Source organism: Brachyistius frenatus, unplaced genomic scaffold, assembly GCF_029030835.1.
Source record: "Brachyistius frenatus isolate BFR_SWC_R1_liver_20210118 unplaced genomic scaffold, ASM2903083v1 Contig_207, whole genome shotgun sequence".
NCBI lineage: Eukaryota > Metazoa > Chordata > Actinopteri > Embiotocidae > Brachyistius > Brachyistius frenatus.
This window is the reverse complement of record NW_027210806.1, coordinates 65,461-89,000: the sequence shown is the minus strand read 5'-3', so window position 1 is coordinate 89,000 and position 23,540 is coordinate 65,461. Positions and strand designations below refer to the sequence as shown.

At 45.3% G+C, this 23,540-nt stretch overlaps 1 protein-coding gene across 1 annotated transcript in view; it reads left to right on the top strand.

Annotated features, from left to right (window-relative positions):
* Window positions 1–22,279, top strand: part of pou2f2a (POU class 2 homeobox 2a) — a 55,849-nt gene extending 33,570 nt beyond the window's left edge. Inside the window, exons 2-16 of the mRNA XM_069719130.1 lie at window positions 10,312–10,377; window positions 10,540–10,568; window positions 11,149–11,205; window positions 12,381–12,518; window positions 13,519–13,773; window positions 13,915–14,029; window positions 14,211–14,302; window positions 15,242–15,502; window positions 15,646–15,787; window positions 16,032–16,180; window positions 16,849–17,046; window positions 17,149–17,197; window positions 17,813–17,936; window positions 18,461–18,534; window positions 20,491–22,279. Of these exons, the coding sequence (XP_069575231.1) occupies window positions 10,312–10,377; window positions 10,540–10,568; window positions 11,149–11,205; window positions 12,381–12,518; window positions 13,519–13,773; window positions 13,915–14,029; window positions 14,211–14,302; window positions 15,242–15,502; window positions 15,646–15,787; window positions 16,032–16,180; window positions 16,849–17,046; window positions 17,149–17,197; window positions 17,813–17,936; window positions 18,461–18,534; window positions 20,491–20,864 (2,123 nt within the window). The 3' untranslated portion in view covers window positions 20,865–22,279. The remainder of the gene's footprint in view (window positions 1–10,311; window positions 10,378–10,539; window positions 10,569–11,148; window positions 11,206–12,380; window positions 12,519–13,518; window positions 13,774–13,914; window positions 14,030–14,210; window positions 14,303–15,241; window positions 15,503–15,645; window positions 15,788–16,031; window positions 16,181–16,848; window positions 17,047–17,148; window positions 17,198–17,812; window positions 17,937–18,460; window positions 18,535–20,490) is intronic.
* The last annotated feature ends 1,261 nt before the right edge of the window (window positions 22,280–23,540 follow it).

The window sequence follows — 23,540 nt, the reverse complement described above, 5'->3', positions numbered from 1 at the left end:
CCGATCGATACAAACTCAGAGCAATAAAGCTTTCCCCCTGTCATCTCCACAGAATACAAAGCAGAGCGGGGAAGGGAAGGGGGGGGAGGGAGCGAGGAGGGATGGAGGTGGTGGTGGGGGGGGGGAGCTGTTCCGCTAGCCACACCAATTTCCTACCCCCCACCCCCACCCACACCAACCTCCCTCGTCTTCTTTTCTCTCTCCCCAATTTTCAACCCGAACCACCTTAACCTCCACCTCTCCTTTACCTCCCAGTACCCCTTCCTTTCTCCTTTCTCTTTTCTCTTTTCTCCTTTCTCCTTTCTCCTTCTTCTCCTTCTTCTTCTCCTTCTTCTTCTACTCCTTCTCCTGTTTCTTCTTCTCCCTCTCCGTCCTCGGGCCGATTTCGACTGACAAGCTTGCCTGTATTTTATAATTAATGCCGTTTGAATAAATACGCTTAATAATTCATCGTTGTTATTTAAGAGAGAGATTGATGGATCGACCGAGTGAAAGTGTAAGAGGAGAGAGACGGAGCAAAGATCACATGTGGGGAGACAACAAAAAAAGGAAAGAAAGGGACAGACAGAGGAAGCGAATGCAGCAGCGGCGTATGATGAGAGGGGTTTAAATTGAGGGGGGGGTGCTGTTAACAGAGGATAGGGGATGGGGGTGATGGCCGTAGACGAAGAGACGAGGGGGGGAAGGGAGTTGAGGTATTACGCCGAGCAAGAGATGGATGTGTCGATGGAGAGGAGCTCAGTGCGAAGGAGGAGGTGTGTGAGGGGGCGGGGGGTGGGGGCGGGGGGGTAAGGTGGAGATGGAGGATATTTAACGGGACAGGAAAGGAGAGGACAGGAAGGGGTAAAGAGGTCAAATAAGCGCTCTGTTTAATTGGGAGCCAATTTAAGTCGGGTCCAATCGATAAACCTGTAAACTCGGCCGTCTAACGGCTCGCGGCACGCACCATAGATCACCGGGGGCAACCACAGCTGGAGGAGAGGACGGAGCCGTCAATCAATCAATCATTCATTCATTCATTCATTCATTCATTCATTCATTTGCACTTGTAGAGCTTCACGGGCAAAGAAAACAAACCTGTTTTTTTTTTTTCCTTTCGAGATCGGATCCTGAATCAGAAACCAAAACACAGCGACAAAAAAAAAAAAAAATCAAAATGTATTTAAGAGGAAGGGGGAGATGGGGGTGGGGGGAGGGGGGGGTCTTTCTGTGGCTTTACAGGGTTTTAGTTTTTTTCAGCACTGGGATTTTCAGCCCTGAATCCAAATAGTGTGAACATAAATATCCCCGCGGTCACATGACAACCTCATAACTCCCAAATTGAAGGATAATATGATCTTCTATGGGTGGAGGAAAAAATTCTGCCATCTTCGGACTTATGAGATCCTTTCAGCTTCCCCCCCCCCCCCCCACCATGTCGGATAAATGTGGCGGTCAAGCTGAAAAGGGAGTCGGCAGGATTTGGACTTGGAAATAACTGTACGGCAAATAGGAATGAAAAGCAGTTGATCCGCCGTCTTTGTGCCCGTTTTAGTTTCCAATATTTCTTCCTTTTTTTTTCCCTTTTTATTTGCAGTTGAACAAAAACCTTTTCAGTGCATCTTTTGGAGATCAAGGATTTACTAACTCGAGCACAATGCACTTTTTTTGCATCATTAAGTTGATTTTTGGACGTTTTTTTTTTTTTCCTGTTATAGATTTCAAGGAAACACTCGTCCAGTTTTGGCGTCTTTATCGAGGCCTTTATTCTTCTCTGCGTCTCGTTTTCTTTCTTCTTTTTTTTTTTCGCTCATCTTCCCGTCCGTTCATTTTTTTTTTTTTGTCATCGACTCTGTTGCACACAGTCTTACTCTTCCAACCCCCCCCCCTCCCCCTCCCTCCTTCCTCCCCCCCATCCAATCACTCACACACAAGCCATCAAGGCGAGGCTGTGTGTCTTTGTTAGTCCAATTGTCACCATCTTTTTCCTTCCTGCTATTTCCTGTGAGGCTGCAGCTCACTCTGTTCCATACGTGTTTATTTTTTTGTATTTTTTTCCCACTCTATTCTTTTGCTGTGTTTCACTGTTTTTTTTTTTGTTTTTTTTCTTCCTCTGTCTCTCGTTGCCATTATCACCCGTGTGTTAAAATCTTTGGTCACTTGTTGGTTTTTTTTTGCTCATTTGCTCAACCCAATGTTCCTCACGAACTGTCCCAGCCTCCCTCCACTCATCCATTCATTCACTCCATCCACACTTCCCTCTTTTTGTGTGTGTGTGTGTGTGTGTGTGTGTGTGTGTGTGTGTGTGTGTGTGTGTGTGTGTGTGTGTGTGTGTGTGTGTGTGTGTGTGTTTGTGATGGGGATATCTCTTTTCAGCAGACCTCATTATTTGTATCCTCCTTCCACCACCATCCCCAGATTCCCTACATTTGTGCTTCCTGTTTATCATGTTAGTTTTTCATCTTCATTTGTTCCTCCTCTTCCTCTCCTGTGTCCGTCCCGTCCCCATCACTCCCTCTGCTCCGTTTTCTGTCCCCTTTTACTCCCCTCGTTTCCTCCCTTTGAAACCATCTCTGTCATGTTCCTCAGCCTCCACTATTACCCCCCAAAATTCCTTAAATTTTGTTGTCTTCATCTTCCTTCTTGCTCATTAGCCCCCGCCCTCCTTCCAACATCCCCCCCTCATCCGCTCACTTCGTGCCTCCATCATCACCCCCTTCCGTCCCCCCACCCAAAAAAAAAAAATACACAAAAAAAACGCAGAGACTCTGTAAAAAGGAAGTCACACACACACAGTGGCCATTTCCTCTGTTCTCCCCGCCTTTATTTTCTCCGTTTCCATCCCTCCATCCCTTCATTGCGCTCCTTGGGGAGGGCAGTAATAATGGTGGAGAGAAGGAGAGCGGGGAGGGCGGCGCGATTATTGTCTTGTCGGGAGTCAGAGGAATCGATCGGCACAGAAATATGTGGTGCGAGAAAGAGGTACTGTATCGGATATAATAAACACTCCAGAGACATATTCGGGAAAAAAAATAAAAATAAAACGCTCACCCTTGTGCACGTTCACGTGCATGCATACAGGCTGCACACGCACCCATGTAATGACTCACACACACACACACACACACACACAAACACGTGCACAGATCATCACAGAGATGCAGTACTTTTCCAGTTGTGCATAAACTCATAAAAACACCCACATGAATCACCGACAAATCGCCGTCTACACGCAACATTACTCACTGAGTCTCGGGGAGGCAGCTACAATGCAGCCTCCTCAGGATGCACTCCAGATGCATAACTGTTTACCGAGGAGGTGTAAGGTGTGAATATTTATATCTAGAGAAGTCCTCAGCGCCTCAGCACGACTATTATCTTCCGGACCAGCATCCATAGAACCTGAGTGGGTTTTTCTTCAAGTGTCTTTTTTTTTTTTTTTTTAATGTGATGTTCATACAGGCTTTTTTTGTTGTTGTTGTTTTTTTCTCAGAGGAAGTGGTTGTGAAGTAGAAAACGCTGAAAATAGTTTGTGTCTTTGACATAAAAAAAAAAAAAAGCACATTTCTATTTCTTGTGATCTTTTAAACCAGATTTTAGAGACATTCTGGATTCACCCTTTTTTCTTTTCTTTTTTTTTTGACAGTGATATAGTGTGAACATCACCTGGAAAAAAAAAAAGAAAAATCCTCTAATGCATGCTGCTAAAGTGTAAACACCGGCGGAGGCATTAGCATGCAGCACTTTGTTTGCCTCGCACCGAAGCCTCGGCTACAGGCAGAGAAACATGTTTATTCTTAATGATTAACACTCTCACAGGTGCACACGGAAACATGGGAGCCGCACACACACACACACACACACACACACTATAGCGCAAGCATGTGGACACACATATGCACACACGTGATCTTTCATTGCTGTTGCCTGGCAACGGGTCTGTGTGTCCTGTGCTGGCAGAGCGCTGTCCAGTGGTGCCATGACCGCTGCGGCTGACCACTACTGAAGGAGAGGGGGGAGGAAAGAGGAAGAGGAGGAGGAGGGATGGAGGGATCATGTTAAAAAAAAAAAAAAAGAAGAAGAAGAAGAAGTGAGGTAGAGATGATAACACAGAGGTAGAGAGAGAGTTTTAATGATACAAACATGACAGAAATAATCGGTTGTTGCTGGTTGCTGTAGCCTATAATGGCAAAACCACAGTTAATCTGTCAAAGTAACATCCTAATGAGACGGTGAGCAGCCGGCAGTCAGACTGGAGGAGGCTGATTTTAAGAAACGCAACATTATTTTCTGAAAATGACACTTGAATTGTTGCAGAAATTGAAATTGTGGGTGTGAAGATTATCAGTTTAATTCAGTCTGTAGCTTCAGCACAAAGTAGTTCTGATACATGTTGACCTCATGGAGACGGAATAAAGTTTTCGGGTTTTTTTCACGTTTAAACAATGTTGTCGTTGAGCTTTGAATCTTTAAAGAAATAAGAAAACAGCCCTGAAATCACCCAAATCTTAAAAACACAAAATTTGTGCCAAAATGACTTCATTTCTTCCTTAAATTACGTTGTAAGAAGTCATTATGTCACAAACCTTTGTGCGACCAGGTGCAACCGCAGTGGCTGTCGTGTATTCTGTAGATTGAATCGGCCTGCTGACTGGTGAGGTCGCATGTTTTCGGCATTGCAAACAAGTTAGCCAGCAGCTAACCCTCTCTGTAGTACAGAAAGTACTTCCCTGCTGAGAAAGATCTACCACCAACATGTTGAAGTGTGATTCAGCAGCAGCTCGGTGAATGTTTGTCACTTAAAAAGTGAAGGAGGACAGAATAGGATGGAAAGTGATGCATGACGGAGAGGTGGGGATTTAAATTTGAGAGGCAGGTGGGAACGAAGGAATTAAGGGAACGGCAAACCAGTGGAAAGGGTTCAGATGCGAGATGAGATGTTCACGAGAGGAGAAAATGAGAGTAAGTTAAGGGTGGACTGAGGCGGGAGGTGAAGGAGCAGGATAGGAAGTGAGAAGCTGGAGAATTGAGCAGTCGGGTCAGGATGAAGAGGGAGGTAGCATACTGCAGCTAACTGGTTAGCTTCTCATTGGAGTTCAAAATGGTCTCCAAGTATCTAAAAACAAGTAGATTATATTGAGAAGTGACCAACGAACCGTGTTTCTGAGGCGGGTTTCGTTTTCAGTTCCAGTTCGGCTACTTCGAGCTCCTCAGTTGGATGAAGAATCACCATCACAGAAAGTAGGAACGGCTGAATTAACAGGTGTTGTGAGTTGAAGGATCCGAGGGGGTCACATAATGTTTTATTTCAAGTTCAAACTAATGAGAAAAAAATAGATCAATATAAAACAAAACTGGAGTAAAAACACGAGTTCACTGGTCAACCATCCAAAAACTAGTGAAGCTTGTTAATGTGAAAATGCGTGCGACTTCATGTGGAAGTGAAGTCTGATTTCTATGTAACGGAGATCCTCGGTTCCTTCGCTCCGCCGGTCCGGTCTGCAGCAACTTCGCTGATCATGTAAAGAACCAAATCTCATTAAATGCAAACAAACGTGTCCGCCGAGCTGCGTATCTCCGTTTGTTCTCAGCGCCGCGACGGTCATTAAAATGAGTCGCGGCTCTAATCAAGCTTTTTCTCAGACGTGGTGAACGAAACGTTGAAAAAGAGATGCAGTCGCGTCAACGTATAATTAATTCACTTCCTCTTTACGAGAGCAGGTTTTAACGCTGAGCTTTAACTGGGAATTAAACATGTCGTTGAAGGTAAATGACAAAATGAAGTTTCTTGATGGTTCCATCTTTTTATTGTTGTTTTCCAACGTTTTAAACGCTAAATATCCACTCAGTGAATACAGAAATCAAACTTAGCATTAAACAAAATAAGTTTATAACATGTTATACAAGACAAAAGGACGGTGACGTACTGCTTTGTTTTTTAATTGTTATTTTTAACATTGTAAAGATTTCTTTATTTTTTCAAAGTCCTGCTGCATCTTTACAATTAAAATGTTCACAGCAAGTAACAGAAATCAAAATACTTGACCTCCAGAATCTTCAGGCTTTCTTGTCTCACCGAACATCTTAAAATTCACCGGCTTTAATTGGTGAAATACTTCAATACTTTTTCAGCTCGTTTTTACTTTGTAAACTTCAACATAATATAGTATATATTTTTTTTAAAAACTTGCATTGATACCTGACAAAAAGTTGACGAGCAGTGTGTGTTTGTGTTCTCAACATAAATTTAAGTAAAAGCCTGAATTATTTTATTCATCTTTTATTTTATTCAGCAGACTTCAAAACATTTCATCAGTGCAGCAGGTGCAGATTTGCTTGTTGATGTTTCGCTGGTGTTTGTTTGGTGCTGAACGTGACCGGGGGGGGGGGGGGGCAGGCAGTGTGTGTGTGTGTGTGAGAGAGATGCGAGGTGGCTGAGACCATGTGCCTGACCTTTGACATCCACACGCCAAACAGCCCTGACAACCCCCCCCCCCAAAAAACACACACACACACACACACACACACACACACACACACACACACACACACACACACACGTATACCCACGCGCCGTCTGTCACCGGCCCCTGACAGGCGTAACCGAGGCGGGGTGGGTGGGCGAAAGGGAGGGAGAGTGCATGGGGGGGGGGTGCTTTGAGTTTAGGACCCCTCCAGCCATCCTATTCCCCTCTTCCCCCTTTCTCATTGCCCCCTTTTCTAATTCCCTGACAGTGACCCCTACACCTCCCCCCTTTTCCCCTGTAAAACACACACACACACACACACACACACACACACACACACACACACACACACACACACACACACACACACACACACACTGGCTGGCAACCCCACAAGACATACATCATCTGCCCAGTGGCCTCGCTCGCTCTCTCTCTCTCTGCTATTAGCACAGATAGGATGAGTAAGGAAGGAGGACAGGAGTAGGGGGGGTTGGGGAGGGGGGCAGCTTCGGGTCCTAGCAGCAGTTATCAAACTAACCCCAAAGGTGGAGGGAGGGGTGTGTTGGGGTGGTGGTCACTATAACTTGGGACAAAATTTCACTCTGAAATTGTTTTTATTCTAATTTTTTTTTTTTTTAAAGGTGTGTTGTCATTTTTCTCTTTATAGACTTCTTTTTTTTTTTTTTTTTTTAAACCTGATGTGCACTTGGACATCTGTGACGTTTGGGGGTTCAGGGCGTTTGATTTGTTAGCGTACATGAGGTTGAGATGGGATGGATGGAGGAGGGGGGGCTAAAAGGCTCCATGGCCAGAGGGGTTAGGGGCAGTTGAGGCGTTATGCTGAAGGAGAGATGGAGGAGGGGGGGGATGAAATGATTTTATGGGGTCCCTCTCTTCATATGCTGAGAGGAGGGTGTGTGTGTGTGTGTGTGTGTGTGTGTGTGTGTGTGTGTGTGTGTGTGTGTGTGTGTGTGTGTGTGTGTGTGTGTGTGTGTGTGTGTGTGTGTGTGTGAAGCGGAGTGTATTACATTTAAGTCCATCTTTGAATGAATGAGCATTTTAGTAAATTGTATTTTTGAATAGTGTCTCTTTATGGTGCCTGTAGTCGTGGTAACAAGACGAAGGGGTGTCGTAGGATCGCCATGACGTCGGGTCTCTAATAGAACCTGCAGGTCCGAGTTGTCCCGCCACGACCGACGACAGCAGCAGGATGAGTCGTAATAAGAGATATTTCTGTGGTGGACTGTTTTACTGATCAATTCACACGCTCAGATGTCACTACAGGTGTTACAAAAAAATTTAAAATAAAAGCTTATTAAATTCAATATGGAGGAAACTTAAAAACGGAATATTTGTCAATCTGAAGAGGTTTTTTCATTTTGTTGCTGAAGGTCAAGAGTTTTTAATTTCTAAGTCGAGATGAAAGGTTTCTTCACTTTCCGCTGGTTTTTTTGAGACGTTTGTTTGTGATAATATTTCCTTTGACAGCAGACTTTTGCACTTTCAAAACTATCTACTGAATACATAAGATGCTTTTTAAATGCCCTGATGCGCACACACACACACACACACACACACACAGTCCTGCTGAGCATGTCTAAGAGGGTGCTGCCACCATCTGGTTACATGACGCAACTGCAGCGTGTCCATTCAGTCTCTAATTAACTGTATTTTCCTTTTATTACATCAAACCTGAGATTTTAATTTCTGCATTTTTGACCCCAGTAAACTAGAACGAGGACGTTCACAAAGTGTTCACATGATCTTCAACCTTTCAATGTTTTGCACAAAGCAAAGATGCCAACATTGCTACTTTATATGTTGAACAAAAGATCCTTTTTATGATGTAATTTTGGTGCAAATTCATCATCTAGGTTAATGTTATTATTAATGTTTATTAAGTCAAATCAGAAGAAGTGCAAACACGAGTGTGTGATGAGGTCTCGGCCTAAAAAAAAAAATATATCACCTGCAAAACACAAATGTGTCATCGTCCTTCTCTCTCGTTTTTCTTTCACTTTAAAATTTATAATCTTCCTCTATTTTTGCTTCAAATTGTAATTTTAACTCCCTCTTCATCGTCTTCTTCTTCCTCTTCCCCTCTGGCGTCTCTTTGTCCGTCCTCGTCCCACTACTTGCCGTCGTTCCTTCCACCTTCTCCCGCCGCTCCTCGAACCTCTCGCTGAGCCCGATGATGAGATTAGCGCACACACGACGACACCGCGCTTCAACATGGTTCCCAATGAGCCCCCCTCCGGTTCCTCCGTTAATATCACGCAGAACGTGTGGACGTTAGCTGCCGGTTACACGAGGTGCTCTTTGATTGTTTTCACTTTCTTCCCGTCAGACACACGAGTCACGCGGCTGAAAAGTTGAAGCTCATAGAGCTGTTCGCCTCGGACGAGCCGCTGAACGCAGAAGTCCTCGGCAAAAGATAGAAAACGAGCCGCGCGCAGGCAGAAAGAAGTTGAAGTGTTGAGTTCGAGGGGCGGAGGAGAGTTTTATCCAAGATGGCGGCGCTGAGTGATGTCTGGTGCTCAGGTAAGCAGTTCCTGCTGCGTCGTTCCTCCCGAACCAATTACTGCCGCGGTCCCTGAAGTGGCCACGAACAGGAGGCGCAGCGAGGCCGGTTAGGAGTCGACTCTTAATCCCGCTTCCACCTCCCGCTCAATAAAGTTTACCTTCAAAGGGCTGAATTCGAGTCGGGACGTCATCAGTTCTGCTGCGGGACAATAACGGTTTTTTTGCTTCGCGGAGATTTTCGCTGCATGAAGGTTTTATTTAACGAAAACAGGAAACCAGTGATGATTCTCCAAACTCTTAAAAACTGCTGCATCTCCGGACTGCTTCAGGAACTAAAGAACATCCTCCGGTTTTATCATGACGATGATACATTTCAGATTTCATCCAAACTTTCGTAGAGTTGCAGCAACGTCGAGCACTTTCTCCTTCTTCTTCTTCTTTATGAAACTTATTTTTTTTTTTTTTTTTTTTTTAATACAACAGATGCAACAATTAATAATGATCAAGACGTTTCGCTGCCGACACTTTTGCGCCCTGTTCCTTTGAATCCCGATGCTTCCTGACAGCATTGATTTTTAGATGAACTTTGACCCGCAAAACAGCAAGAGGCGCTAATGTTGAGCCACTCACCAGGAGGAGGAAGAGGAAGAGGAGGAGGACGGATTGTCCGTGTTCTTGCTTCTGCGCGGTAGAAGAAGAAGAAGAAATACAGTCGGAGGGAACGGATACATAACACAAACAAACGAGACAAACATCTTGTTTTTTAATGTTAAAAACATCCAGTTTTGTTATTTAATCAAAGAGCTGTAAATGTGCAGGTTTTTATTGGTTTGTCTTTTTTTTATTTTTTTTTATCACTAAATCTGAAATCTAAAAGTGTAGAAATTATAAAAGGATTGTGTTGATCACCTTTAAGCTGCAGTTTATCATTCTGAAATTAGTTTTAATATGTTCCCAAATTGAATGTAAAGGCAAAACAGGCCCAAAACAGATGAGGAAAATATGTAAATAATTAAAATCATTGTTTCATTTGACATTTATCATCTTAGTGACCAGTTTCATGTCTCAGCTCCGTCTGTAATATTGTTAATATGTTCATTGCGTGTTCTCAGTCTTCTGCTCGGTTGTTTTGAGTAAACTTGGTGGATAAATCCTGATAGTTTCCTCACTGAGCCGAGATTTGAACCAACAACCCGTCGTCAGCTGAGGCAGCGTGATATGTTGTACCTGGGTGTATTTTCCACGCAGCGGCCTGATTTTGTGTGTGTGTGTGTGTGTGTGTGTGTGTGTGTGTGTGTGTGTGTGTGTGTGTGTGTGTGTGTGTGTGTGTTTCCTGCAGATATCAGGATGTCCAAAGCTTCAGGGGAGGAAAAGTCTGGAGCCGACTATCCAGGGGACAGTTCAGGTATAACACACACACACACACACACACACACACACACACACACACACACACACACACACACACACACACACACACACACACACACACACACACACACACACACACACACACTCACTGTCTTCACTGTCTAGCTAACAGTTTATGTTTCCTTGTGTGTTTCAGACTCTGACAGAAACAGCCCTGATGACCAGGTTGGTATTTTTGGACACGAATGATGCAGACGAACAAACAATCAGATCCGTCTTCTATGGACTATGCTTTTTATCCCAATTAATTCATGTGTTGCAAAGATTATTAAAACATTCATCCCAGCTTTTATATGTCTTTATCAAATCAAAACAACAGCATTTACTGGCCATTTGATGATGCTTTCTTAAATAATGCCGCATACTTGTGAGCATAAATGAGAATTTATGAGCTCATCCCACACAGAAACAGAGTTTTGTGGTTGTTTTTCCTTCAATATTGAGCAAATCAACTGTTTTTCAATCAAAGTTAACTCAGAGAGAAAGTCCACATTTGTTTTTAGTTTAAGTAAATGTGTTCAAATTGTGATCTCGCAGCCGTTGATGTTGTGTCAGACTGATTACAAGATAATCTCCTCCTTAAAAAAAAAAAACAACCTCTGCAGCGTGAGAGTAACTCCGACTATGATTCCTTTGAAACCGGTTGCCGCTGATTAAAGGCTGGCATTTCATCTCAATCTGTCATCGGATGGTATCGATGTCAATGGGCGTGATTTATTTTTGTAATTTTTATGTTTCGCTGCAGGTCCAGACAATGAAAACCAGTCCCTTCAGCCTCTCTCCCACACCAGCTGGCAGCAAGGTGAGCCAGTTATCAATCTATCAGCAGCAGAAAAACATAAAATGATATGTATCTACAGGCTGCGAGGAGTTTAGTCGTTATGTTTTTAGTGTGCGTGTTAAAACCTCCGAGGCCTCCACAAGTGGAGCTCTGTGTGCAACCGCCACTCGTCCAGATGTGCTCAGATGTGGTTGTGTGTGAACATGTGTTCTCCGGTTCTGGTGCCAAGGTGAGACTCTTTGAGGCAGCGTTCAATATGCAAATCACGCAGCTATGTCCCCGCCCACCCGAAGGAAAAGAAAGAGGATCCCACAGAGGGAAAGAAAGGCAGAAAGGAAAGAGGGATGTGGATGAGGTGACAGTGAGTGATTGACGGGAAGATGCAGCGCGGGGAGGCCGTGATGGATGGGGAGTGACAGGGCTGTGAGCAGGTAACGACAGCTGGAGGTCAGGGGTCAGCGGCTGCGGAATTTTTCTGACACTCTAAAAATGACGAAGATTGACTCGTGCTTTTGGACAGATGACCGGCGAACGCTGCAGTCTGTGAATCGGGCGTAAAGCAGCAGGACAAGAAAGGGAGGCTTCGAAGGAAGGATCTTTTTTTTTTTTTTCACCTGAATGATCTCGTGTTTTATCTCGCCGCGACATTCTCAGAAACACGTTTCTTGGCTTTATGGACGCCAAAGTTAGTTCACAACGTGAGCTCTGCTGCTGCTGGAAGTCTGGATTGTTTTTCACACGTCTTTTAAAGCCCGTAGGTGTGAGAAAGCAGAGTGGCGGCAACAATGGGTCGATTTCTGTATTTTAACACATGCAAAATGACTATAAAGATCATGTTTGTCCTTGGTTTTGATTGCAGTCACACTAGAGTTGTCTTTAAAAGTCTGTGCTCCTGGTTTGACTTCAATTCTCTCAGATTTGCAGGATTTTCAGAAGGATTTGTGCACACAAAGGCTGCAAAAGCGGTATTTTGTCGATATTTTGCAGATAACACCATTATTTTCTGAATGCCTGTAACCAAACCAACATTTTCTTGCCCCATTGACAGGGGTGGAGCCCCAGCTGTGCAAATGAGCTCTTCGACCAGAGACTGTGTTACTGTGTGAATGTGATGCAACATTAATTATAAAAACTAAAAAAAAATTATAAATAATCTTGCTAAAAACCGAATTTGCCTTTTGTGTTTTCTCCCTCAGAGAAAGAGCGAGGAGAGCTCTGAGATAACACACAGCTCTGTTCCTGCTGCTGCTCCTCTGGCTCCTCCCTCTCAACAACAGCAACAGACTCAACACCACCACACACAGCTGATGCTCGCTGGCAGTCAGCTAGCAGGGGTGAGAAAACACACACACACACACACACACACACACAAAGTTATATGAATTGAAATTACAAGTAGAGGTGACGTGTTTGTCGGCCAGCAAGGAAACGGACCTGACCACTGAGTACAGAACAGTATGGAAGGAAGTAGATCTTATAAAGGCCTTTACATGTGATAAAGTGGAACCCAGTTGAAAGTGACTTTCAAACAAAGATGGCGGATAAACATATTCTTCGATGTCCCGTCTTAACACTCAGAGTTTCGCTTTGAATTTGATCAAAGCACAAATTCTTCCACACTTCTTTCTGAGCTTTGTCCTTTCTGGTAAAGACAGAAAAAGTACGAGAACAATTCTACATTTCTTTTTGCAGTATTCTTCTTTTACTGCTCTAAGATTATTTTCTTTTAAATCGATGACCTGCTGACCAGAAGAAGTCCACATCAGTGTCTTGTCACTGCTCTCTGCTGGTAAAATGAGCCAAACTTAAGTGTCTAATGCTCCAAACATGCCTCAGTTCACGATGCACCATCCAGGGTAAAGCTGTGACAACCGTCGATGGTCCAGCAGCCAGAAAGATATTCAGTGTGTATCTGACCTGCATCCAGCTGCCCTGAATAACAAGAAAACACTTGCACAACCTGCAGTAAAGTCCTCCAAAGTATTTAGAGCAGAGTGACATACCTGAGCTAAATGTTCTTAAAGTGGGTGGCTTTTCTCGCTTGTCTTGCTCTGGCATGCTTTTACTGTCCGCTGACAGACTCACCGACACCTCCGGGAATGCTCAGCTGATACGTCTGTTTTCTCTCCTGACTTTTTGTCGTGTCCCTACGTTTGTCTTCGTTTCATTCGTCTTTCGTGTGACGTCCTTTGTTCTCCCGTCATACCGGCCCTGCGACCTTTCCTCGTCCTTCTGCATGTTTTACATCCTCATCTCATATTCCCCTCATTTCTGTTTCTCCCCGTCGCCGTCACCTCCGCCCTCCGTCCGTCCTCCTCTCTCGGCCTCCCCCAGCTTGCCGCTCTCCTCCCAGCCCAGCAGCAGCTGCTCCTCCAACAGGCGCAGGCTCAGCTCTTGGCGGCGGCCGTCCAGCAGTCCAACGCCGCCCACGCCGCTCACGCCGCCCACGCCGCCGCGCAGCAACACGCCAACCAGCAGCAGCAGAACCAATCGCAATCCCAGCAGCAGCAACATCCAATCAAACAGGAGCAGACGGTCCAAGCCCCGCCACAGTTGGCCCTGTCGCAGCCGATCCAGCTCACAGCACAGGTACGATCCACTTTAATGAACCACGAGGTGCAATATTTGAAACTATTTTGTTCTAAATTGATAAGCGTGTTTTCCCGCTGTAGGTTTACCCTCCTTTTGTTCCTGCGCGGTACTGAAGCGTGTTTGTGTTTGTGTTTGCAGGACATCCAGCAGTTGCTGCAGCTCCAGCAGCTGGTTCTGATGCCGGGTCATCCTCTCCAGTCTCCTGCCCAGTTCCTCCTGTCTCAGCCAGCACAGGCGCAGCAGCCGCAGCAGGGTGAGCAAACGTCCGGTACCACTGACACGCACGGTCCAAAATGAACTTATTAAATACTGATTACGACTAAATATTCATGCACGGTGTAAAAATGTTGGCATTTTTAATGGTTAATTAAATAAATAATCAAACTAAACAGTTGAGTATTTGTTATTGTTGGTTTTTTTGGTTTTTTTTTCAGGTTTGCTCTCGACACCAAATCTGATCCAGCTACCTCAGCAAAGCCCAGGAGGACTCCTGACAACCCCTCCTCGCCTGGGACTCCAAGCACAGGTGGGACATCTGTTTGTGAGTGCGAAAGAAAGAAAGAAAGAAAGAAAGAAAGAAAGAAAGAAAGAAAGAAAGAAAGAAAGAAAGAAAGAAAGAAAGAAAGAAAGAAAGAAAGAAAGAAAGAAAGAAAGAAAGAAAGAAGCTAAACGTATGTAGATGAAGCGGCTGTTTCATCGTTGCACCACAGATCGTCCATCAGACGGATATTCAGCCGTTTATCTGCTGCAAACCACCTGCAGGATGCAAAACAACTCACTTTATATTTGAACAACTTGTTTGCAGATTGAAACCTAAGACGTGTTTCCATCGCGTGTTCTTTCCGTCATGAGCTTTGGATCATACGTTCACCGGCAGCTCGTCTCGTGTCCTCAACCTTCATCTTCTGTAACATAACGCATGAATGCATCCTCACACGTGTTACAGATTTCTGATCGAGCGGTGATGAAGTCATGTCAAACACGGCGACACGCTCTTTGTTCATGTATGTTATGCACACATGACGCGAATGCAAATGAGCGGCAGATGACACGCATGACGTCCGGTCAATTAGTCGCCTCTCTCAAAGCTGGCGGGGTCACGGCTTCGGCAAACTGTAGCGTGGCCGGATAAACGCTCCCTCTAAACATTCAATAATTGTGTTTTTGTGCATGCCGCCTATCAAATCGCCACAATTTAAGGCCGCCGAGGTCAAATTTGAATGTTTTATGCATGTTTCCCGGCTGATTGCCTCATACGTATTCACTAACAAGTTTGTTTCAATTCCCGGAAAGTGAGAATGCGTTTTTCTCTGAATATTTTTAGACAAATCACCAGTAGACGCTAAAAAGTCCAGGATTGAGGATTGATTTCATTTCTCTGGCCTCACATGCTCAACCTCCGCACATAAACATCCACCGAGGACACTCGGATAAACGTACATGTGTGTCTTTCGTGATGTCGCAGAGGGAGAAGAGCAGCGATGCCGGCGGCAGCAGCAGCGGAGGCTCCGTAGTTGCCACCGGGAGCAGCAGCAGCGGCGTCGTGACGTCCGTCGGCGCCACCTCTGCGTCCGGCAGCACCATGGCCGCCTCACTGACCCCCGGAGGTCACGGAGGTCACGGTGGTCACGGAGGTCACATGGGGGAGGAGCCCAGCGACCTGGAGGAGCTGGAGCAGTTCGCCCGCACTTTCAAACAGCGACGCATCAAGCTGGGATTCACCCAGGTGAGGACTGTGTGTGTGTGTGTGTGTGTGTGTGTGTGTGTGTGTGTGTGTGTGTGTGTGTGTGTGTGTGTGTGTGTGTGTGCGTGCGTGTGTGTGTGTGTTACGCACGCGTAGTAGTAACACTGATTGTCTGTCTCCGTCAGGGCGACGTCGGCGTGGCGATGGGCAAACTGTACGGCAACGACTTCAGCCAGACCACCATCTCCCGCTTCGAAGCGCTCAACCTGAGCTTCAAGAACATGTGCAAGCTGAAACCGCTGCTGGAGAAGTGGCTGAGTGACGCAGGTGAGTCGGAGCGGACGCGTTTTAGCTCCATGACGCAGGAAACTGATGAAGAACGGCTTCTCAGTCAAAAAAAAAAAACATGCTTTTATTTTTTATTTTTTTTAAATGAATCATAAGTATTTTTTTTGTTTGTTCTTCTCGAAGGCTCCTCGATAATCTCTCTCGAACAAATACCAGTTTCTTCTAATTTCCTTTTTGTTTTAATGCACTTTAATATCCCTCCGTCGCTCCTCCTCTCTTGCAGAAACCATGGCGATAGACAGCATGCTGCCCAGCCCCTCCTCCATCTCCTCCTCCATGATGGGCATCGAGGGTCTGCCGGGTCGACGCAGAAAGAAACGCACCAGCATCGAGACCAACGTGCGAGTGGCCCTGGAGCGCAACTTCTGCTCGGTAGCAGTTCCACTTCTCGACCAGCTGCACACAAATCTGCATGTTTCAGGGAGACTGACGCAAGAGAGCACAAAGATGATATCAAAACTCAAAACTGGATTTCTAACGGGCGTCAGAATGTATGAGAATTACATTTCAATACGAAATGATGCAGGTTCCATCTTTCATTTCATGGGAAAAAATTAACGTAAGAATGAAAACAAACGCAGTGATTTTATTTCCCTTTTTTCATGGGCTTTCCAGAGGAAGTCCAATAATGAGATGTTTCCTCACAACCGCATTAAAGGAACAGACACTAAGGTGGCCAGTTTATTATGTACGCCTGTAAAATCTAATGCAGCCATAAATTCTCCTTTTATAAACATAGTGCTCCTTTTTGATTTACTCTGTCAGAGATACCAGTTTAATAATTATATTATTTAATGTTTATTGTTGAAGTTGAGAGTCTAAGCCGTCATCGTATCAAGTTGTTTTTATCGTGTGATTATTGTATACATATTTTTTTTATTTATTTTTTATTATTTAACTCCATCTCTGTCCTCGTTTATAAAACCTTCTTCTTTTTTTTTCTTTTTTTTAATCAAGCACCCATCCTTCTGATCTTCCTGTCAGGAGTCGCCAGCGGCTTCAGTCCTTCCTCATCCCTCTGGGTTTTTTTTCCTCCTCAGAACCAGAAGCCTACCTCGGAGGAGATCCTGCTGATGGCGGAGCAGCTCAACATGGAGAAGGAGGTGATCCGCGTTTGGTTCTGCAACCGTCGGCAGAAAGAGAAGCGCATCAACCCCTCCAGCAGCACCACGCCTCCCCTGCCCAGCCAGACCTCGCCTGTTGTGACGCACAAAGCCTCCTGCTACAGCCCGCACATGGTACGGTCCGGAGAACCGAGAACGCCGTCACGGCCTCGCTGAAGTCCGCCTGAGACGCCGTTTCACTGAGGGATCCCTGATTTCTGTCTTTTCTCCGTCCAGATATCGAGTCACGGTCTGTCCCAGGTCACCACCAGCCTCAGCACAACAGGTGAGCCGCGAGTACCGTCTGTGTCCGAAAATGATTAAAGGTCAGCGCAGCGCTTCTCGGTGGACTTTTTGAGCCCAAACGTCGGTCACAGGAAGATTAAACTGTTTTGTCACGTTGTTGTTTTTTTGGAGGGGAAGTTTCTGTGTCGTCCTTCGCTGGTCCGATGAGACGCTGAAAAATCTTCACTTTTAAAAATGAGACCGAAACAGAAAACAATGATGTTCTGTTGACAACGACGTAGAAGCCCCGGTCCCGCTCTGAGTTGTTTACCTCCGCGAGTCACGGCTCGTCCTCATGATTTATAGAGCTCAGCTCCACCGTGAGCCGTCCCCGGCTTCACAGATATGACAGACGACCTGACAGGTAACAAACACAGCTGGAAATTTATTGGCCCGTCGAGCCGAGGTAATACTTTCAGGTCACAGACTTCTCTCCACTCGAATGGAGTTAAAGAAGACGGTCAGAAAGCTCAGGATCCCGACTGCTGATGAACAGCGATGTCACCGGAGTGGTTTTTTTTGTTTTTGTTTTTAGTAATAACGCTGTTACTCTGTTGTACGGCGACAACAAACCTGCCACACATCTTTAACACCATCCTTCTTCTCTTCCTCTCAGTTGCCAGTTTGTCTCCGTCAGCGTCCTGCCCCATGACTCCGGTCAGCTCCTCTGTGACTCCGCCTCCTCATAGCACAGCCAGCCCGGCTCTGCCCAGCCTCGGCACCGCCGGGCTCAACACTGGGTGAGCGTCAACGATGGGATTTAGTCAATTTATCTTCAATTTTGTAGTTTTTCCCTCATTTTGGTGACATAGTAATTGACAGAAAAATAAATCAACATATAAACTGACAATAACAATAAGCAATCGTTTTAGTTCTAGATAGAAACAAATATTTCTTTGCTTCAAAATCCAAAAACAGCGCTTTCTAATTTACTCTTCTTTCCTGAATGAAAGCATAAAAATACAACAACGTGCACAACTTTTTCCTGCTAAAGAATGTAAAGATCTCCTACATTTCAGTGATTTTTGTTTTTGGAGGGTTTCGGTTGTTTTTGAATGACACATTATAAGTATGTTGGTTTTTACATCCGTTAACCTGCCGTGTGTGTGTGTGTGTGTGTGTGTGTGTGTGTGTGTGTGTGTGTGTGTGTGTGTGTGTGTGTGTGTGTGTGTGTGTGTGTGTGTGTGTGTGTGTGTGTGTGTGTGTGTGTGTGTGTGTGTGTGTGTGTGTGTGTGTGTGAATTTGTGGTCCGTCCACATTTCAGGAACACAATGATGGGAGTAAGCACAGGGATGAACCAGGCCTTCATCAGCAGCAATCCCCTGGCTACCATGCAAGGTGTGTGTGTGTGTGTGTGTGTGTGTGTGTGTGTGTGTGTGTGTGTGTGTGTGTGTGTGTGTGTGTGTGTGTGTGTGTGTGTGTGTGTGTGTGTGTGTCCATGCGTGCATGCCGACTGTCCCCTCTGGCCCCGGCCAAGTCCTCACGAGTCTCCGTCTCTTAAGACCGCTTCCCATTTCACCCTTCATCCATTCTATCCGAAATGAGTTCCTTTGCAAAGCCTGGGATGACGGTAGCCGACAGCAAGCCCGGGGCGCACACACTCTCACACTCCTCCTCGTCCTCCTCCTCCTCCTCCTCCTCCTCAGCACAAACTTTCTGACTCGCTCAGTATGGTGAAAGATTCAATTTGATTCTCATACAATAGCTTGCTATTATCACAGAGAGGGACAAGAGCCCCTTATGGCAAAGCTTAGGAGGCCAAAGTCAGCTTACAGTAAACAGTTGAACAGGCACAATCCCCTCCCTCTCAATATCAAGGCCCTGTTGGCTAAATAACGAGTTTTCTTCTCTTTGGATGAGACCATCTGCAGCCAAATCAATTAAGCATCACAAATAAGCTGCGCTTCCAATCCGTCATGTGCTCCATCTCCCTATAGCGCCGATTCAGACCTATTTTTTTTTTTTTTTTTTTTTTTTTTCTGGCATCATTGAGAGCCGGCGTCCTGCGGGCGTCTGCTGACGAGAAGGATACAGTCTGTTATGGAAACTGCAGCTCTGGCGGCTCTGATGGAGGCCGAAGGAGGGCAAGAAAGACGAGCCCGAGTGAAAAGAGGAGGGGGGGGGTGAAGCGTTGAAAGGCTTTCAGGTTGTGGTTCCCCCCTCTGGATGAATGTTTCCACCCGTGGAGCTGTAATGGATAAAAGTGTTTACTGTTACACGTTGGCAGGTGTCACTCTGTGTTGCGGCAGAGTTTGGACTGATGGAGGAGTTATTCTGCCGAGTCGGCTGCAGTAGTTCAGCACGAAAAATCTCTTTCAGTTTGGGGATTTTATCTCGGTGCATTGAAATATAACGACGCCGCAGCCGAGAAAAATATCCCACCATATCTGAAATAAACCTCTTTAGGCCACTAAATGTTTTTCGATGAGGAGTGTGCCACGTATTGTTAATTATAAATTTATTATAGCTTTATTTTTAGACCGTCACATGACGGGAAGAAACAGGAAACATCCCACTTTGTGCACGTGTTGTAAAAACCATCTCCATCTTCATCTTTTGCCGACAACTCTTGATTTATTAAGTTGAGTATTCATCACCTCCAAATATGACATGTTCATCTATAAAGGATCAGTTCACACAAAGTACACCAAAATATATATATATATATATATATATATATATATATTACCTACTTTTAGTGTTATCTATCCACACACATAGTTTTTGGTTTTGTCTGCCGCTCATATTTTGCTGTGATTTGTGTGAACGGATCCTTCAATCATTTGCATGTTCCTATAAATGATTTATTTCCATACTGTAAATATGAAAATGTAGAAAAACGTTCCTAGTTTGCGTGTTTTTGGTTGTCGAGCCGTCGTTGAAGTTCTCTCTTCTCATCTTCTTCATTTCCACCCTCCATGTTTTCCTGGTTGCTGATGAGTCTGATCTGTTCACCGACTTCTTTTTACTTCTCTCTTTATTTCCATCATTCGCTCTGCCTTTATTTGTTCAAACTTTTTTGCCTTCCTCCACCCTCTCTTTGCCGCCGTGTCGTCCTTCCTCATCGCCTTCCTCGTCCTCTTCACTGCGACTACTTTTACATTTCTTCCTCTCTTCACGTTGTAATTTTATATCCATCACTTCTTTTTCTTCTCTTTCCATCTTCATCTCCTCGTTTCTTTTTGACCCTAAAATCTCGTCTCTCTCTCCCTCTCTGCCCTCATCTTCCCGTCCTTGCTCCACCTCTGTCCACCCTCCTCTTCCTCTCCTCTTCCTCTCCTCCCTCCCTCCCAGCCCTTGCAGCCAGCAGTGGTCAGCTGCCCCTCTCCGGCCTCGACGGCGGTCACATTCTTCTGGGCGGACCCGGGGGCCCCGCTGTCCCCGCCTCCCTCCGCTCTTCTCTCTTCCTCAACCGCCCCACGCTCCTCCCCATGGTAACCGGCTCCATGGCGACCACCTCCTCGCCCGCCATGGGACTGGTCAGCAGCAGCAGCGGAGGGTGCGGCCCGAGGCTCTCGTTCTCCCAATCTCCGCCCGCCGGCACCAGCAACCTCATGAGCCCGACCTCGTGCCCGGAGGAGTCCGCTTCTCCTTGTTCAAGCCCCGCCTCTTTCTGTTCCTTCAGCGAAGCCTCGCCGCCGCCCCTGGGAGGGGCCATGGCCGAGTGACGCCTGACTGACAGCCAAAGTTTCCTATCGGAGGAGGACGAGGAAGGAGGAAGAGGAGGAATTAAAGGAGCTTTACAAATCTGAATTTACAACCTCGCCTTTCAACCAAAGCCATCTCTCCGTCTGATCCGTCTCTCAGTTTTTCTTTCTCTCTGCGTCGCCCCGCCGAAGTCTTCTGAAGCCAAAAATATACACAGACGGACGAGTGGACGAAGCAAAGAGAGAGGGAGGACGGGGAGGAGAGAGAGAACTGCAGAAGGAAAGGGGGGAAATCTGAAACCAAATAATGATCGACAGCTGGAGAGGTGACGCTGAGGAGCGTTTCTGCTCGACGTCGGGAGAAACGAACACCAGGCTTTAAAAAAAACAAAACACAAAAAACAAACTCGATGAGGGCAGGGATGAAGAACTGAAACTGTGTGTGAAACGGGAGGCAAAGAAAAAGACTTGTTTAACAAGCCTGGAAGGTCGTTGGGGTTGCAACCAAATTAAAACAAAAAAAGAAAATATGCTCGAAGAGAGACACACACTTACAAAGATGTAAACCAAAATCTCCAAATACCAAAAACTGAAAACCAAAAAAACAAAAAAACACACAAAAAAAACAACAAACGGAGAGAAAAGCTTTAGTTCAAAAAGACTTTTTGCATTCTGATCTGTGCAGGATCAGTTTAGTACTTCATTCGACGTCATGCCAAACATTTCCCATCTCACTCAGGATTTCCTTTTTTTTTTTTTTTTTTACATTTTGAGTTGAAGAAGCATCTATTTTTCTATTATTTTGTATTCTTTGCTCTTAATGGTACTTTTTTTTATTATTATTCAACACTACGTACAGTTGGATGTTTTACAGCCGATCCCACTCGCAGGACATCAACCTACCTCTCTCTTTACAGCTTTACAGTGATCGACCTACCTTAGGGTGTTTGTTTTATGGGTCCGGAGTAGCAGACGGGTGGGGTTTACTACTAGAACTGCCGTAGTGTCAGGTAAGATGCCAGTCCATAAAAAAACTGTGGTACAAAAATAACTTTTAAAAGCTTTCTGGTGTTCATTACATCGTACTGTGTAGCAGAATCTGCCCTTCTGGCACGAATATGGGATAAAAAAAAAAAAACCGACATCACGTGTTGGAAACTCCACTCTGACTCGGTCTGTGAAGTTCAAATGAATATATTGGTCAAATTTAGTTGTAATGTTGATTTGATTGCTTCAAAGTGAATTTTTGGGGAATTTTTACATCTTAATTTTCTCTTAAAAAAAGAAGAAGGTGATTTTCATCCCCATTTTTGTCGACATTATCGTCATCATCGCTCAAAACCGCTTCTACTGCCTTCACAGAGGATTTACGCCGACTACAGGCAGATGTGGACAAACGGTCTCGGGATTTTTATTTTTTTATAAATTTCAATATTATTTGCCTTCTTTTGATTTTTCATCAACCCCCCCCCCCCCCCCACCTCCCCCCACACCCCCCCTCCCCATACACAACCATCGTCCATGTCATCTTCCAGACTGCTCACCCACCGCCAGTCACTCTTGGATACCAAAGCATCGCCTCTGGCAGCGTTGTCTCTGGATTCGCCCGGGAGACGAGTGTCCAGACAAAAAACCTCAGCAGTGTCAGAGGGAGAAAAAAAAACACCCCACACATACACTACAAATGTAAGAAAGACCAAAACCAAAAAAAAAAAACCAACATAAAATAAAAGAACAAAAGGAAGAGGTGAAGCACCGGCGTTCCCCTTACTGCCCCCAAAACCCTGCCCTCCATCCCTCCCTCCCATCTGCCCCTCCCCTTTGTCTCCGAAGATCAGATCAAAGGGGCCAAAAGAAAACGAGGAGGAGGAGGAGGAGAAGGAGAAGAAGAGAAGAAGGAGAAGTGGTCAGGAGCGGAGGAGCCAAAGGCCTGAAAAGCTGCAGGGGGAAAGCAGGAAGGAGATGAAGAAGAAGAAGAAGAGGAGGAAGAAGAGGAGGAGGAAGAGGAGCAGGAGCTGGTGCGCTCAAAGCAGCGGACCAAATAACCAAAAAGTAAACCCAAAACCAAAAGCTACTACTACTGCTACTAGTTATGTACGAGTGACTGAACTGTAACTAAACCAAATACAAACAAAGAGAGGGGGGAGGAAGTGGGGCGGGGGGGGGGGGGTGAGGAAGGCCCCCGTCTGTCTGTTCGTCTTTTAACTGTGATTGCTGTTTCTCGTATCAACAGACAGAAGCGCCCCCCCTCCCTCCCTCCCTCCCTCCCTCCCTCCCCCTCCCTCTGCCGGAAAAACCTCGGCTTTGTTCTCACTTTCTTTTTCCTGGATGGATAAAAATATGGAATAACCTCAACAAAACTGACTTTGAGAATATATATATTTTTGGTTTTGCTTTCCATAGTGTGTCTGTTACTGATGTATGGATTTGTCTCATTGCTTTCTATTTATTACGCGGTTGGGAAGGAGGGAGGTGGGGTGGGGGGGGGGGGTTGCCTATTTTCATATCTTCATGTCTCTATGTCTCTTCAATTGTGCGCCGGGTTTTTTGTTGTTGTTTTGTTTTATGGTTGGAAATAACTGTGAAAATGTAGCTTTCAAGTATCTTGAAACCTACCTCAGAAAACGTTTCTTTTTTTGTTTGTTTGTTTTTTGTTTTTGTTGTTGATCCAGAATATCGTGAAAAAGCCAAAACTGA